The following is a 16,810-nucleotide window of genomic DNA, read 5'->3' as shown; positions in this document are numbered from 1 at the left end:
CCTTTCAACTGGCCCACAACGACCAATCCACTTTCCAGGAAACTGTTCATCTAGGAATGCTCGGACCTGGCACCCATAATGTGGTGGTGCACCATCTTGCTGGAAAAACTCAGTGAACGTGCCAGCTTCGGGGCACTGAAGATTTTGTTCAGTGACGGGGCACATCACTGAACAAAATCTTCTGTGTGAACTGAGGGTCCTGTTCCAATTTTTGTTTTGCCCATTCTGCAAATTCTGTGCGCCGATCTGGGTCATCCTCGTTGAGATGCTGCAGTAGCTGGAGTTTGTAAGGGTGCCATTTGTGAGTAGCTAATATCCGCCGAAGGGATGTTCGACTAATGCCACTTTCCAGTGACATGCGGCGAGTGCTACGCTGTGGGCTCTTGCTGAATGAAGCTAGGACAGCCACTGATGTTTCTTCATTAGTGACAGTTTTCTTGCGTCCACATTTTGGCAAATCCAACACTGAACCAGTTTCACGAAACTTAGCAAGCAGTTTGCTAACTGTAGCATGGGAGATGGGTGGTCTCGTAGGGTGTCTTGCATTGAAATCTGCTGCAATGACCCGGTTACTGCATTCACCAGATATCAACACAATTTTGATCCGCTCCTCACGTGCTAACCTCTTTGACATGTCAATGGCTGTGAACAAAGAGAAACTTGTAAATAACTCATGAAAGAATAACATTACCAATAAGTTTGATGTGTCACATGGCCCTCTTCCTATTGGAAAAACAAAAGTTGCATCCAAGATGGCCGACTTCTAAATGGCCACCATGGTCACCACCCATCTTGTGGAGTTTGTGCCCTCACATATACTAATGTACCACAAACAGGACTTTAATATCACCAACCATTCCCATGTTATTACGGTGTATCCATATAAATGGCCCACCCTGTACAGTAACAAGCCTGTTTTGTTAACGTAGAAAGTAGAGTTATCTTTTTGTTTAAATGCAGGGAGTAAAAGTAAAAAGCTGAAAGACAAATAAATAGTCAAGCAAAGTAAAAATACCTGAAAAGTACAATAAAGCTTTGATTATCCTCTGTTGCAGATGCAGACAGCTGGAGACCTGAAGACCGGGTAATCATTCCAGATATACTTCTTTGAAGTCTGCCGCCTGAGCGGATGCATGGTCGGCGCATTGTAATGTAAATTCTCCACAGGTCACAAAAACAGGCGGGCATGCGGACGTCCGCTCACTGTTTGATGTCAAACTTTACGTCTGAATGGGCTAGAGCCCATTCAGAGACCTGAATGGGCTCTAGCGAACACACTGACAGCAAAAGTATAATCAAGGCTTAAGAAAGTATTTGTACTTGATTATTTTCCCACCTCTGCTTGGTGCGCTACATAGCTCCACTTCATGTCTCAGAACTCTTAAACTATTGAAAACCCAACTGTGTATACTGGGTTTTATAGAACATTTATATTGTCTTTTCTAAAGTTTTGCTAATGCCTTTTTTTTTCTCCTCTCAGTTTATGTATTTTTAGTATGTGGCGAGACTGCATCTTTAATTTGATTATTTAAAAAAAATCTGTGCCCATAAAGAAACACATTTCTGTGATGCAGCGTGCAACTGTAGTTTCGAAAGGTGTACTGAAAGTAATAATAGTTTAAGTTGTTACTACAATTCTGATTTTTCAGTGATTTAAAAATCGGATACTTCCATGTATCTGCTCATATTTTTTCATTGCGACAGAAACAGACGGATTTTCTAACATTCATTATTTATAGTTATTTATTAACTCATTTACGTTTTGTCTGACTGCGCTTATTGGTGTTTTATTTTGCAGAGTGCCCTCTAGTGGACAAACTGTGCAACATTAACGCTCATAACATGGTTGAAAGGCGTTCCTCTTGTCTCTTCTTTACTTTTAAATTTTTATTTATAAATGCAGGCAGCTATAGATTAGTAAATATCTGATATCGATCAGTAACATCGGTCCACTGATAAATTGGGCTGTAGTTGTTTGCAGTGTCCAGTTTCCAGTCAGATCCACTCCTCAGGAAGTACAAGTTGAAGTTTCAAAATAAGACTTCACTAATCTGGATGATGTCACTATCTTTTGTCCATCTTTTACATACAGCCTATGACTGCACCACTCTTTTTTTCTGCCTTGTAATCGGTTGATAACATTATTGGGAGATTACTTTTGTCAGCTCCCTTATTCACAACAAGTTCCCACAGTTTTACACTAGATGCCCTTCCTCACACAACCCCAAGAAGATCTCTGTCTCCTCCCAAGATTAGACTAGGGATTGTTTGCTTTTTAGGCAAATGTAACCACCACACTATGTAGCACCTCGGTTGATAACATGAAAAACAAGTAAAGATAGTTATTCCCATACAGCTAGTCTTTTTCCCTTCCACTAAGATATGGATAATGGCACAGTTATTGCAACAGTAAGGATAAATTACCACACACAAGACCCACAATATTGTCCTTTGTGATATGGAACCTGAACACCTCATCATACATTACACAGTGCTTCAAATCATACTCACTGTTCATGTATTACAAAGTGTTTTCTTCCTTTATTTTCCAGCAGTGTATCAATCTGGCTCAAGCTCAGACAGTCTGGCGTTAGTATTCATAGCTTGTAGCCAAATCCAAACTTTTCACTGCAATCTTGTGACATGCAGCCCCGGAATCTATTTGATAACCCGCCACGAATAGGTGTTCCCTGCTTTGTCTTTGAAAAGTGATTGAAATTCCTCACACCTACACCCACTCATGAGCCTACCACCACAGAGGCACACAACAAACCTTACAGAATGCAATAAACCTCAAAGGATGGTGGTCTAAAACATAACTGTACAAACTAGATGTGAAAAGGAGGAATGTGGGGGGGCCAGAGCCGTGTGAATTTTCCATGTTTGGTGTGTTGTTTTCGAAACATCGAGCAGAAGCAGAAAATAGGATGTTTTTTTTGTTTTTTTACAAAATGCAATTTATCAAGGTACAGCATGTGCTTTAGAAGCAACAGAATTAATAATCTCATAAATTGTGCTTCCGTTTTAATTTAATGAAGTTTATGAACAAGCATTGTGATTAACGCAGTGATTAAATACTTCTGCAACATAAACCAGGATTTGGAAACAAAGCACGGAGTACAGAGTGAAATGCTCGTTACAGCACATGTCTGATTCATGTTGGAAAGAACGGAAGAAAATATCTTTCACCTTTTGAAAAAAAGAAAAGAAGAGTAAGTAATATCGGGTGGTTCATACTTGCCTTATGGCTTTACATTTTAGATTTACCGCCACAGTGGTGCAGCTTAATTCTCTTCTCCCTGAAGACTTCACTGACATTTTCCAAGGGCTTGCTTTCAAACTCTACTTTGATTAGTCAAGCAGATTTTAAAAGGAACTAATCCCCTTCCCTTCGAATTTTCTCTCCTTTTTTTTATGAAGCAGTCAGCAATAAAGTCAGCAATAATACACAGTAACACAAACGGAAATCTGAAAATGATGCCTATATCTGGCAACAAACAGGGTGCTGATGCTGGTAACTGATCATTACAAGTGCAAAAGCAATGTCGTCTTAGATTTTACTCTGTTCATTAGAGTCACTTCAAAGGAAAGTACTGCCTCGGCTGCTTCGCTCGGAAATTGTCTAGAGACTGCTGATAGTTAGCTATTCACTTTAGCCTTGACACATTACTGAAGGCAAACCGCTTTAAAAGAACATTTGTGGAATAGCTAAGTTTTTCCAGCACCACGTAAACATACATCTCGAACCTCTACTCCCACTTAAAGTCGTGCCCCACCATTTCATAGAACTTGACATTATAAGGTCGATAGAAGTCTCGCAGTTGCTCAATAGCGTCTCGGTCTATCTGCACATGAGTCCTCCCCTTTGACTTGCCAAGGCAGCGGGGCGAGCCGCTGCTCTCCGGCTTTTTAAGGCAGGGAAAACCCTTGGTGCGGTTGAAATAGAAGTGTTTGTCGGTGACGATGCGTTTCAGCCCAAGAAAGTCCTGCACCCGAGCCATCTCCCCTGCTGGGTCTGTGATGAGACGCTCTCCGCTCACAAAATGGATCTGAGCCAGAGGGAAGTAGTGGAGCCAGTTTTCAAGGTGCAAAGCATACAAGCCGATCCGAATGGCGTTCCAGGACATGTCGACGATTCCCAGGCTCTGATTCCTGAAGGCCAGGTCCTGGAAGCTCGGCAGGTCCGGCGTTTTGGATAACGTCTGCGTGTAGTCCGATATTGCTCGAGTGACGGGGTCTCGCACCACCACTATGAGCTTGGTGTCTTGGGACATGGTAGAAATCCGGTGTGGTGTCTCTTTTGTCACAAAGTAGCTCGGTGTCTTCTCCATTGTGATTTGGCTTTCAAGAGTTCTTGGCATTAAACCTCTGAATGAAAGATGAAAACACAGAATAGACATTTCTCATTTACATTCATTTAATTTAGGATTTCTTTTAAAAAATACTAAACATTTGAGTGCTTAAGCAACCTTAAAAGCTAACAGGTTCAAAGCAAAGGTCACAATGCCCTTCCATTTCATTTGTCAAAGTAAAGAAAAAAATCTATGTAAGATATCTATTTAGGGCAGGATTACACAAGTGAGTTGTAAAGGCATAAAGCTACCCTAAGTGAGCTTCGGTTTGGCCATGAACTCAATTTCTTGATGAAAATCATAATAGGAGCACTGAAGCAAAGTTGTAGTAGTCTGTTGTCACTGGAGACTTGTCTCACAGACAGCTCTCCTGTGCATCAGGCCTGCATGTTTCAGGAGTAATAAATCACCAAGAATGCAAACAGAACACGTATAGCAGCGACTCTGTTCGGTGACTTCTGGGTCTTCAAACTAGGCCATTCTTTACAGAGGTGATAGGAACAAGCAGGGCTTCGCTGAGAAAAACTTGAAGATTGATTGGAAGTTCTAGAGGAGAGAGCGGTTAATGATTATTTTCATTGTCAATTAATTTGCTAATCTTTATTTCACTTCTGTTTTTTCCCCAACTAATCCATTTCAAAACCTGTATTTTTTCTAGTGGTCACCAAAAGGACTTCTCTCTTTTTATTATTAACAGTCTATAAGACTCAAATTTGATTCAAAACCTTAGGAAATATTTTCTGATCAGTTATATGACTAGTTTTCACTCTTTATTGCTGTGGCGCATTTACATTAAACAAAAATCTGATAAAGGATCTTTTTGGTGTGGATTTGGTGCAATTCCCTCAATTTTTCAGTCAGAGCAACTCCTTGCTTGTCAAGATGCCATCAAAAAGCCAGTGGGTGGTATCATGTTGTCTACATCCATCTTTTATATACAGTCTATGGTTCTGTTAAGGCGCTTCTTTCAAACCATCCATTTAAGTGACCTGAGGTTGTATTTATTCTATCATTAGCTGCAATTTTTCAAAGAATGTTAAAATCTAAAAAACAAAAATAAATAAATAAATGGCAACAATACTAACAAGCTCGTGGACATATGACAACATCAAAATTGACAGCAAATTTGTCTCAGCTGTAGAGACATGACCAACCAAGCCACCATCTGATGCTTAGTAAGATCACTTCAGACATCTTTATTCCTTCTTCTTGTTATTTTTGCCTTTGCATAGACATTGAAAAAAACATGTATGTGGCACAATCAATTAGCAAATTCAAGGTGACAGTCCACACCATTCATTTTGATTTATGAACGAATGTTTACAAGGAAGCTTCCGGGAAGCAGCTGTTTTATTTTGAAAGCAATCGGCGTCTGACCTTTTCTCAACGGCTTTGACAGCTGACAATCAACCTGCGGTAATGGGCGAGGGTTCACATCTGGAAGACACATCTCTGAGATAAAAGGGCTTCAACTGCCAACCATTGTGAAGAGTGCCAATTAGTGGAGATACTTTGAGTCTGTAATTATTATATAATACTACTGATACACATCCCTCCTGCAGCTTACATGACAGTCTATCATTAACATGAAATGCTCTTGAAAGAACCGGGGGATAAATACGAGAGCGCATCTCTGCGTAATTGCTCGTCTGTTACTGTATGCATGTGAGTGTGTGTGTTTTTTCATTTTATCATCAGCTAAACTTGTGTTTGCATACATATGCTTCCTCTAAATCTGTGCAATTATGTGCATGTTTAATTTATGGCTATTCGGTTTGATCATCAGTCAATCGAAGCAGTTTGTTAGGGATGCACTTTGTCCCTCCGCCAGGGTGAGAGCTGAGGATGTAGGTGATCAGTACAGTTTGATCACCAGTCAGAAAGATTACAGCCCCCCCCCCCCCCCCACACACACACACACACACACCACCCCCCAATAAACTACCAAGGTGAAAATCATGAAACTCGGAGAATTGGTGGGGCACAGGCAAAGGAAGAACCCATTAAATTTTGGAGCAGATTTGAATCGCTTCCTTTTAACTTGTGAAATGGAGCACTGACCTTGGCTGAGGATGTGCTGTCTGAGTGCCCCTTCTAGTTTAAGGTGCCTTGGGTAGCATTTGAAAAATCAATAAATAATTCCCTTTCATGGCTGTCATGTTTAAATATTATAATAAACAAACAAGACTACAGCTGAGATGTCTAGGAGTTACAGCGGGCATGCAGGACACTGTTTGCACTGCTCGCCTCCAGAGGTTGGATTTTATGAGAAATTTGATGAACTGCTCTACAGTATGTCAAAAAAAGAAGAAAAGGGAGAGAGAGAGCGCCACTCTCCTGCCAGTATAAACACAGCATATTCCTCAGAACTTCCCTGCAATAAAGCTTGAAGTGAGTCAATAAACTGCAGAAAACACATCCAGCATGTTTACCCAGCTCCAAGTCTGATATACACAAAGAAGCACCAAAACAGAGGGTTCATATTCATCACTGATTTTTTTTAAGGTAAGCAGATGATTTTACATTCTATTATTATATTATTTTGTCTCTTTCCCCCCATGATTCCTTACCTTTTCAATTGTTTTTTCACTGTAGAAAATGTAAGTAAATATTAACCACTGCAGAAATGACACCAGAAAAAAAAAAAAAAGGGGGGGGGGGGGGACAGATTCAGGCATAAAACAGAAGAAAATGAGGCGCTACACCGCTTACCTGAATTCCACTGTAATTCCCTATGTACCATGTGAAGGCACACGGTTATATTGGCCTGCAATCGTTATGACCTTTTAGAAAACGAAGCTGGAAATATAGTGTATCATTCTCCATAATTTACTATCATTAACATTTAGTTTGGTGGGAGCGAAACGGCCTAATCAGATTATGCAAGCACAGCTGACTAGAAGCAACAAATTTCCAGACACACTCGTGGGTCTCTGCGGGAGCAGCAGCCACGAGAAAAGGCTGCTCTTTGACCAGTTTCTAGATTACATAAACTAGTTAAATTAGTTAAGCTAAAACCACTTAAACCAAGAATCTTAAAGTCGGACATTGTGCAATAAAAGCTGACTGAAATCTAATCTGGTGTCATTTCCTACTTATTACTATGATTTATGATAAATTGCGGGATTTGTGGAGCAGATGGACACGCACCTGCACAGGTGAGACACACGTTGTCTTACCTGTACCACTCCAGGCCTCTGTCATAGTTCCTGTCGAAGAAGTGTGTTTCGGTTCCCGCCGCGCGCACATCCGGATGTATTCTTATGAACTCCAGGACGGCTCTCGTGCCTCCCTTTTTCACACCGACTATGATGGCATTTGGTAACTTTTTATTGCCGAACTTTAAATTGCTCATAGGCGGGCTGGGCGTGCCGTTCCCAGCGGTGTGATGAGCGAAATGGGGTCTTTGGTCGCCTTTCAACCGAGACGCCTCAACAGCGCTCAACCTCGCGTCCGACGGTAAAAGGCAGGAGAGGGATTTCTGAAGGCGCCTTTTGGCTCCATCTGCTCGCTGACAGCCGGGCGTCGGATCACCTGACGTTTGCATGATGGCACCGTCAGGGAATAGAGCGCAGTAGAATAAATATGAAAGGAAAAGGGATAACAAGCAGATGGACGTTCCTCTGAGCCGGTGTGAGAAGGGGAGAAGTCGACCGAAGAGGAGCACGCATGCCATCTCTCCATGAGTATGAACAGTTCATGATTTTTTTAATTGATTTTTGCGTTCCGTCCTTTTATGATTGTCTTAGCGGCTCCACGGGCTTTAAAGAAGAAAAACAGCAGACTTCAAGTCTGTTACCACAGTCCATCTGAGTCCCATCGCTTCAGCTCCTTACCTGAAAAGGTATCTTTCCCTGCGCACCGAGTTGCGACGCCATCCTATTTTAAAACTCCTGGACGCGTCCGTGGCCATCACGCATGGATGCAAAAGCTGTGCGCGCTCTCTGGCAACTTGAGCGGACTGTCAGCTCCAAACCGGCTGAACGACAGAAAAATATTTCCACACAGTGACGTCACGGTGTCTTTGCATTAAAAATGGTAAAAAAAAAAAGAAAAAAAAAAAGATAAAAAGTATTCATCAGTCTACACTTGCTCATCTCACTTTACCTTTTATCACGCTTCATACTAACATCTAAGCTCCGAGTCGACTCTTTGTTCGTTTAAAGGTAAACATACAGAATGTTTGTAAGTATTAATATTTGAAGCACTTTATTAACGTAAAGTGAAACATTTTTGTTAATAAAATTAATAGTATTAGAGCTGATTTACACCAACACACCAGAAAACACGAGAGTAAAAATATCTTTAAATATCTATAATTTAACACTTCAAGACCCAGCAAGCTTTGCTCTTCCTGTTGGACCAATCACATCACTTGTTCAATCTCTTCTGATGAGGTTAAATTTAAACACACTGAACACAGTTGTTTTTTTCCCCATTTTTTTTTAATGGTTCATGACCTTAAAACTGTATCCAGTCAGCAGAGAGTTATTTGAGTGTTCAGAAGGTTGGATAAAATCAACTCTCTAAATGTCCCAATGTGAGAATTTACTTCACACTCCATTACTGGGAAAATTAATCACCACCTACTAATGATCAGTTTCACTTTTAAGTTAAAAAAGGACTATGTGAGACTGATGTCTTATAACTATTCTGGTCTTCATTCATTTGATAAAGCATGATCCAACTTGTCATGCCATCTCAACTTTCGTGTTGTGTACTGAATTCCCAATTAAAAGTTTCCTTACATTAGCACAAACTGGCTGTAGGGGTGGGCAGATTGATCCAAATATTGATAGTATTGATACCAACGCTGATATTTGTATCAGCTGATACTAGCACGAGTGGATCGATACTTTGTATCCATCCTCTAAGTTAAGTATGTAGCCTTTTTGTGTTGACTGTCAGGCCTATTTTATTTATAGCCTATAGCACACTGTAAAAACAGAAGTTGACCCAGACACATTTACATTTCAGGTCTCAACAAACAAATAAACCCTACTTTCAAAATACATGAAGAGCTGAAAAGGTGTTTTTTATTGTGTTAACTAATTATTGTGAAAAGCCAAAATCACAGTGATTTAGTGATCATTAAAATGTGTTCAGAATTTGCAAATTCATGATGATTTATGTTATAAATCATAACAACTGCTCTCTCATACATAAGATGCCTTAATAGGTTAAAAGTATCGGTATCAATATTGGTATCAACAATACTGCCCTGTATTTACTTGGTATGGGATCGATACCAATATTTGCAGTATCACACATGTTGTAAGACTGGACTTTCTGTGGTCTCAGGGCCTCTTTGGACTGGTTTAGTTGTCCACTTTGCTCCTTGTATTGTTTTCCAGCTTCTATATCAGTAGTCTTGTTCCTGATCTTGTTAGACCTCCCCTCTCCTTGTAGCAGAAGGAGGCATTAAAGCATCGTTGTGTGGTCATACACTTCCTGATGACAAAAACAAATGCAGACAAGCTCACAGTGGAAAAAGAAGAGGATGAAAGCTCCCCGGACTGCAGAGACGCATGGGGAGGAGTTGAGGTGTCACAGTGGTGCTCCTGCGGGTGTCTGCGCCCAATCTGAGAAGCCTCTGATTAAAGAATGATTTATAGGGGCTGGTTGGAGAGACCCGCTTAGCAATCCGTCTAGTGAATGAGATTTTTCCTCAGGAAGAGGGCGGGTAAATCAAACCTCGGGGCGAGAAGCCTGCTATGCTCAGCGATGGGGCGCAGTGATTAAATGTTATAATCACCTCTGCCGTGTGCACAGCTTGACTTTTCAGTGGAACAATCAAAAATATTGTGGAGGAAAATCAGTTTAACCTCAGTTTCATTTACTGAACATACGGTTTATCTTGTTCTAGCTCATTACAGAGAAGGACAACCTTTTTTTTGACTGATATAAACTATGACAGAAGTGCAATGTGGAACAATCTAGTCAGTGCCATTTTTTTAAGGAAAAAAAAGATATGAGAGACCACCCAGGCTTTCCAGGAGCAAATTTAAAAGTGAGACATTCCCCTCCTTAGCTGTTCAGTTTAACTAAGACTCATATTTAGATTTAAGATTCCAGAGAGAGCGGTGGGGGTGTCAGGCTTGACAGCATGAGTCATGATCTATGTTTAGGGAATGAATGATGTGTCTGTAAATGCACAACATATTTCTTAAAGTGTTTGATTGTCTTTGGGAGCTCACTGAATAAGGGTGCCAATGACCACTCACTCCATCAGCGGCACGGCTCATTTGTCAGAGGCAAGCGAAGCCTGGAGGGAGGGTTCGTCGGCTTGTCCTGACTCCGATCAGACACTGGGGGAAGATACAGATGAGCCAGGCAACTTTATATTACAGATGGGTGAAGAATCACTCCCACAGTTTCCGTTCACACCCTCTTTGGGAAAAAAAAGTGCACACACAGAACTGTTTTGTTAAGTGACAAACATGTAGTCACACAGTGTTGCTTGTATATCAGGAGGCCAATTAACAACATTTTTATCTTCTTTTTTAATATACGGCTTGAAAGGAATGATTTATTCTTGACTTCAGATGTGCAAATTGCCATTCTGAACACAGCTGAAGGACTGATTCCAGATATTAGTGGGTGGCATCATGCACTGCAACTGGTCCAGTGTATTTTTGTCTTCAAATTCCCTTCTTTTTCAACATGCCCTTTTTAAGGGTTAAAAAGGGCATCCAGTTTTCTCCAGCTGTCAAATATATAAGGATCACTGGATAACATTTCTACATGACATCTATTTCTTTTCAGCATGCCCAGCAATGACACAACACTGACACCTGCCGGCCACACTTTGGCATTACAGGCAAAGTGCGTCATAACAGATAAGATCGCAAGTGAAAACGAAAGCAAGTCCTCAGCGTCAGGTTCCTGTATCAGAGGCTAGCAGTGAACGGAAGAACAACAACATGAGTAAAAGTAAGTTTAACTGCTTATATATATAATTTCTAATCAGAAATAGGTTACTACCACCAAGGAGCTTGAATAAATTGTTTTATAGAATATATGTGTGAAAGTGAAACTACCATACTGTGCAAAAGTCTTGGGCCTCCCCGTTTCTTTAAATTTTGTCCCAAAGAGCTGTAATTTCATGTATTTTCTCTTTTGGTCTTAAGTGGTCTTAAGCCATAACTCTCTCTTTTGACGTTAGCTCCTTTTCACTCATTTTCAGTCCAGTCTTTGTAGCTGACCATTTGGAAAGCTTTGTTTATGCCACCTAACACCGACCTATTAGCATTAGCAAGCATTAACAAGGCACCTAACTCAAGAGATGTACTGGTGTTATGCCAACACATAAAGAAAGCGAAGCAAATAAAGTCATTGTATCTTGCTAATAGGTGCATGTTCCAAAACACAGCATTTGTTCCCATTTTGTTAATTTAATCCTTGAAACACGTCAAAGATAACTCAGCTTAAACAGCATAAAATGGCATTTTTACACCAACTATGTGACTGCTTAAAAGCTTGTTACAAGAGTGGAGGACAAAAGAATATGTGGCAAAACCTATATACAACAGGAAGATGAGTATCTGAAAGTCATACCTTTAAAACAGGAAAAAAAAAATCCAGCCAAGACCTGACACATGACCTGAGAGATCCATCTGGCTCCTCAGTTGTTCCATCTACTCTAAGGGAAATAGAGAAAAAAAGGCTGAGGTATTACTGAAGAACTGGACTGAAAATCAGCTGCAACAGGTCTAATGGAGTGATGAATCCAAATGTTACGCCCCTAGCAGGGCCTCCTCCTGAAGTTGCTTGTGTGGGTGTGTCCTACCGTCTCATGCCTTAGGTGCCACCTTTTTATTTTGTACAGCTGACTCACATCAGCAACTAAAGGTATTTAATCCCAGAGAAAGGTGAGCTCTGGTGCCAGAGTATGGAACGCCAGGACTGCCATAATGAATTAATTAAATACACCATTAAATAATTAATTAAATGTGGCAATAATTAATTAAAATCGGAAATAATTAATTACATAAATATTTATGACACATGTAATTAATTAATTATTGACACATTTAATTAATTATTGACATATTTAATTATTTAATGACACATTTAATTAATTATTTCTTTATTTCACATTTTAATTAATTATTGACACATTTAATTAATTATTTCTTTATTTCACATTTTAATTAATTATTGCACAGTTGACTCCTTCAGGTCTCACCATGAAATAATTTTATCTGTCAGCCTCACCCATCAAACTCAGGGGGCGGGGTTAACGCTGCCATGCAGCTTCTCTAACATTTTATTGGTTGCCGTGCAAAGTAAGGCAAGACAGGTCAATCCTAGATAATCGATTGCTTGTGTCGACTTGGTATCCCAGAATGCATTTCAAATCACAGGCAGCAATGGTGTAGTTTTAATAATAGTGTTTTAGCTGCGAATGTCTGGTCAGGTTGTCAACATAGAACATGTTTGCAAAAGTGCTCAGATGTTTTCAGACATTTCACTAGCTCTGCTAACAGTCAGCTGACAGAGTGCACCGAGCTCACAGCCCCGGTGTTCCAGCTTAACTGTTTATTTTGTGTGTATTTGTTTGGTTTGGAGGGGTGGGGGCTACGTTAACCGGTTTGTTTAGATATTCCACTCTCTGTGTTCAACATGTTGCATTTGCAGATTCTCATTTTCACCGAACGATCGTCTCTTTCCGCCTGGTCTTGTGTCTCTGTGCTTTTGTAACATAAAGAACGAGCTGACGTGTTTCTCACGACACCAGCGATCAGCTCAACAGGCCCTCAGTTTACCTGCATGCATCCTCCTCATCCTCACCTGTCAGCGGTTGTTTAACACCTGCTGCTAATTCAAGAAACACGTCCACGTTACCTGGTGATAGTCACAGTTTAATTGGGCAGCCGGTGCACAATATAACGCAATGGCAGCACATTTTTCTGCACAAGATAAGTATATATAGTTTTTCCCGAGCGCAGAGCTGCTTGAGCTTATTTCCCAACAGAGCACTATATAGGCGAACCCACTTTATCAGCGGCTGATGTCCAATCACCGGCGCACAGCTTTGAAACCTCACCTGAGTTTTAGCTCTCAGTGTTAAACGCTGGACTTAATTCACTCAGTTTTTGTCTGTCGGGTCACGTTTACTTCGCTGTTTTATTTACAACTGAGCAAATCGGTTTGGCTGAGGTTAAAGTTACGTTTCAGAACTGCACAGTTTTTCAGACGTTTAATGGTTCACTGGCACATGTGTTCGACTAAACCATTCGCTTTTCTTTATCTGGTGTGTTTTGGATTTAACAGTGAATCTTGAGAGTAAACTGACTTATAAAATGTTTTAAAGAAAGAGAAGAGTAGGCGCATTTCCACCGAGAGGACCAGAGTTTGCAACAGCTTGTTCATCATGAAGACTGCAACCTGGACAGAAATATTATATCATCTGTTTTTTAATAGTTACTTATAGCAACTGTATTCTAAGCACCAGCTGTCTGTTAGAATATTTAGAGTTTACTTAAATAAAAATAAATGAGGTTAACATATAATTTGATTTTTTTCTCTTTTTTTTCTTTTTCGGTCATGTTATGTTTAACTGTCAAAGGCTTGTTACAAACTATGAAACACATCGTGCAGACTTCTGGATGTTTTGTTCTTTATGCTGTAGATTTTCACGTCTCTGGAATAGTTGGCAGTAATAAGGATGATTTTCTGTAAAATCATATTGATATGACCCGTGACATATTCGTAGATGACCGTTAGATTAGTCAGCTGGGAAACTCTGGGTTAACTCAGAGAGCTGAAGATATCGTGGATATGCTGACCTCGCTCTGTGGTGTACAGGTCTGTTTACCCTCATGATTAATATTCACAATAAAAATATTAGCCGAACATCATGAAGTCTGTATGTGTTTCATAGTGTCGAACAACCTTTGTACAGTTAAAGCCAGCAGTTACTACATGGCGGAAACACCAACGTTATTTCTTTTATGCGTTTATACGCAGGTCACACTGATGACTGAACAAAAACCCAAAGATCAGCTGTTAATCGAATTTATTTGCTCTCTCTCCTCCTTAAACATGTTTTTAATGTTAGTTATAATTCAGAATTGGCGACTGAAACACATAGGACACATAAGAACATCAAGAAATAAAACCCCCATAAATATAACCTCAGTAAAATAAGTTAGTGTCAGTGGGGGTTATTACAGCTGTGTACCGGGGCCTGCGCTTTGTCGGTGGTAATAGCTCGATTGCTTGCGAGGCGAATGGGTCTATCCCACGCTTTGCCGTGAGACTGGGCAGACATCTCCGAAATCATCGAAGCACTTTTGCAAAGAGGCTGTATCTTGACAAACCGACCAGACACATGAAGATTAAACCACTACATTCTCGGCTAAAAAAATATTAAAACGGTATTTGGTGACACACAAACATGATTTTTCAAAGTTCAGTTCTGTTAGTTTCCACATGCTGGTTGTTGTGTGCTAAAAACAATGGCCACCAGGCCAAAGCAATGGTTTTGACTTGATCAGCGTTAGCCCCGCCCCCTGATTTTGATGGGTGAGGTTGACAGATAAAATTATTTCATGGTGAGACCTGAAGGAGTAAACTGTGCAATAATTAATTAAAATGTAAAATAAAGAAATAATTAATTAAATGTGTCAATAATTAATTAAAATGTGAAATAAAGAAATAATTAATTAAATGTGTCAATAATTAATTAAATATGTCAATAATTAATTAAATGTGCCAATAATTAATTAATTACACGTGTCATAAATATTTATGTAATTAATTATTTCCGATTTTAATTAATTATTGCCACATTTAATTAATTATTTAATGGTGTATTTAATTAATTCATTATGGCAGTCCTGGCGTTCCATACCAGAGAGCTGTGTGTGTTTGGTGATTGTAGCTAGTGAGCTGTATTTTGTGATTGCTTGCTCCTGCTCGGTGGAGAGGAGTGTGTTTGGCCACTAAACTCTTCTTTGCTCTTACTGATGCCTGAGTTTTTGTTTGTTTTCCTTAAATGGTGATAGCGGCTTGCCCGTCTCTTTTAGTTGAGTTATTAATCGAAACTAATAAAACTCTTTAATTTAACAATTTTGCCTCCGTCTCCTTTTTCTGACCCGGACACTTTTTGTTACTTTCCCTCATCACCTGGACCCCTTTTAGGGGAACGTAACACCAAATTTGAAATTTTTGGTTCAAATCATTATCAAATCATGGAGGAGGTCAGGAGGCAAGGCAAGTTTATTTATATAGCACAATTCAACAACAAGGTGATTCAATGTGCTTTGCAGAGACATTAAAAACCCAAAACAAATAAAAAGCATGATTTAAAATTGAAAAGGAGGTGAAACAGTGAGTTGTATCTATTTATCTGTAAAGCATGGTGGAGGCTCTGTCGTGATTTAGGGCTGCGTTTCAGCCACTGGTGTTGGGGGTCTTGTCAAAATTGATGCAATTAGAATTGTAGAAAAGTGGCATCAGACTTTGATCCACCATCTGGACAGCACTGATTTAAAACAGCTTCATTTTTCAGTACGACAATGATTACAAACACTGCCAATGTAGTAAAAGCACATTAGAAAATACTACAATACCCCAAAGAAAAATACACATTAGAACAACATCTGTCATGGATTGGCCTCCCGAGAGCCTGGACCTCAACATTATTGAAGCAGTGTGGGATCATCTTGGCAGAGAACAGAAAAAAGACAGAAACATCCAAAGAAGAGCTTTGAATGTCCTTCAAGAAGTCTGGAGAACTATTTAACTGTACAAATGATTAGAAAGCTGACTAAGAGAGTTCAGACTTTGTTGCAGAATAACAGCTGTCATACCAAATATTGACTTTCAAGCTTGTTACAATTATATTTATGTACTGTATTTCCAGTTATCTTTGCCTATGTTACAGTAAATTCTGCCACTTATTTAATTTTTTCCTTGCTTTTACATAATTTCATCTTGGAAAGTGAAAAGTCATACAAAAGATTAAATTGCTAAGTATAAGAGTTGTGTGTACTTTTGAGACTCCCTGATCTCTGGGATCCTAGAGTAGAACAACAGGGCCGTGAATAATCTGAACTCTGATGCTATTCATTTTTTTCTTCCAACAGAAAAAGTAACAATTTATTCACATGTTGATGGAGAGACGATGGGCTCTCATGAGAAATTTCTCAAAAAACTCTTCAAACGAGGAGCAATAAAAAAGGATAAAGCTGATGATAGTGAGGCTGTTATTGTCTTCGTTCCCATTGTCAGTCGTTTTGAGACAGACATAAATTCAGCTTTATCAAACATCTCAGGTAAACACACCACAATCTATGATAAGTGTTTTGTTTGTTTTGGTATTTTTTCTGCACATTATCACTCATGTTTTCTGTTTGTCTGTCTCAAAGGAGATAAAAAGGTGATCGTGGTGGCCTTGCATCACACCTATGACCCAAACTACACTGTGCCACATAACAGAAAGATGGACG

General features: G+C 39.7%; 1 protein-coding gene and 1 long non-coding RNA gene across 2 annotated transcripts; one reads left to right on the top strand and one right to left on the bottom strand.

Annotated features, from left to right (window-relative positions):
- Window positions 1-200: 200 nt before the first annotated feature.
- On the bottom strand, window positions 201-14,511 carry LOC146512851 (heparan sulfate glucosamine 3-O-sulfotransferase 2-like). The gene is made up of 3 exons (XM_085170160.1): window positions 11,910-14,511; window positions 7,532-10,660; window positions 201-4,368 (listed from the first exon to the last, which is right to left on the bottom strand). The coding sequence occupies exons 2-3, from the start codon at window positions 8,026-8,028 to the stop codon at window positions 3,750-3,752; spliced, it is 1,116 nt and encodes a 371-aa protein (XP_085026286.1). The 5' UTR covers window positions 8,029-10,660; window positions 11,910-14,511; the 3' UTR covers window positions 201-3,749.
- On the top strand, window positions 11,184-16,637 carry LOC146512850 (uncharacterized). The gene is made up of 2 exons (XR_014875695.1): window positions 11,184-11,285; window positions 16,448-16,637. It is a non-coding gene; the product is annotated as an uncharacterized LOC146512850 (long non-coding RNA).
- Window positions 16,638-16,810: the final 173 nt, after the last annotated feature.

The sequence above is a fragment of the Neolamprologus multifasciatus genome, chromosome 8 (genome assembly GCF_963576455.1).
Source record: "Neolamprologus multifasciatus chromosome 8, fNeoMul1.2, whole genome shotgun sequence".
Taxonomy (NCBI): domain Eukaryota; kingdom Metazoa; phylum Chordata; class Actinopteri; order Cichliformes; family Cichlidae; genus Neolamprologus; species Neolamprologus multifasciatus.
This window is presented reverse-complemented; position numbering and strand designations above follow the sequence as displayed.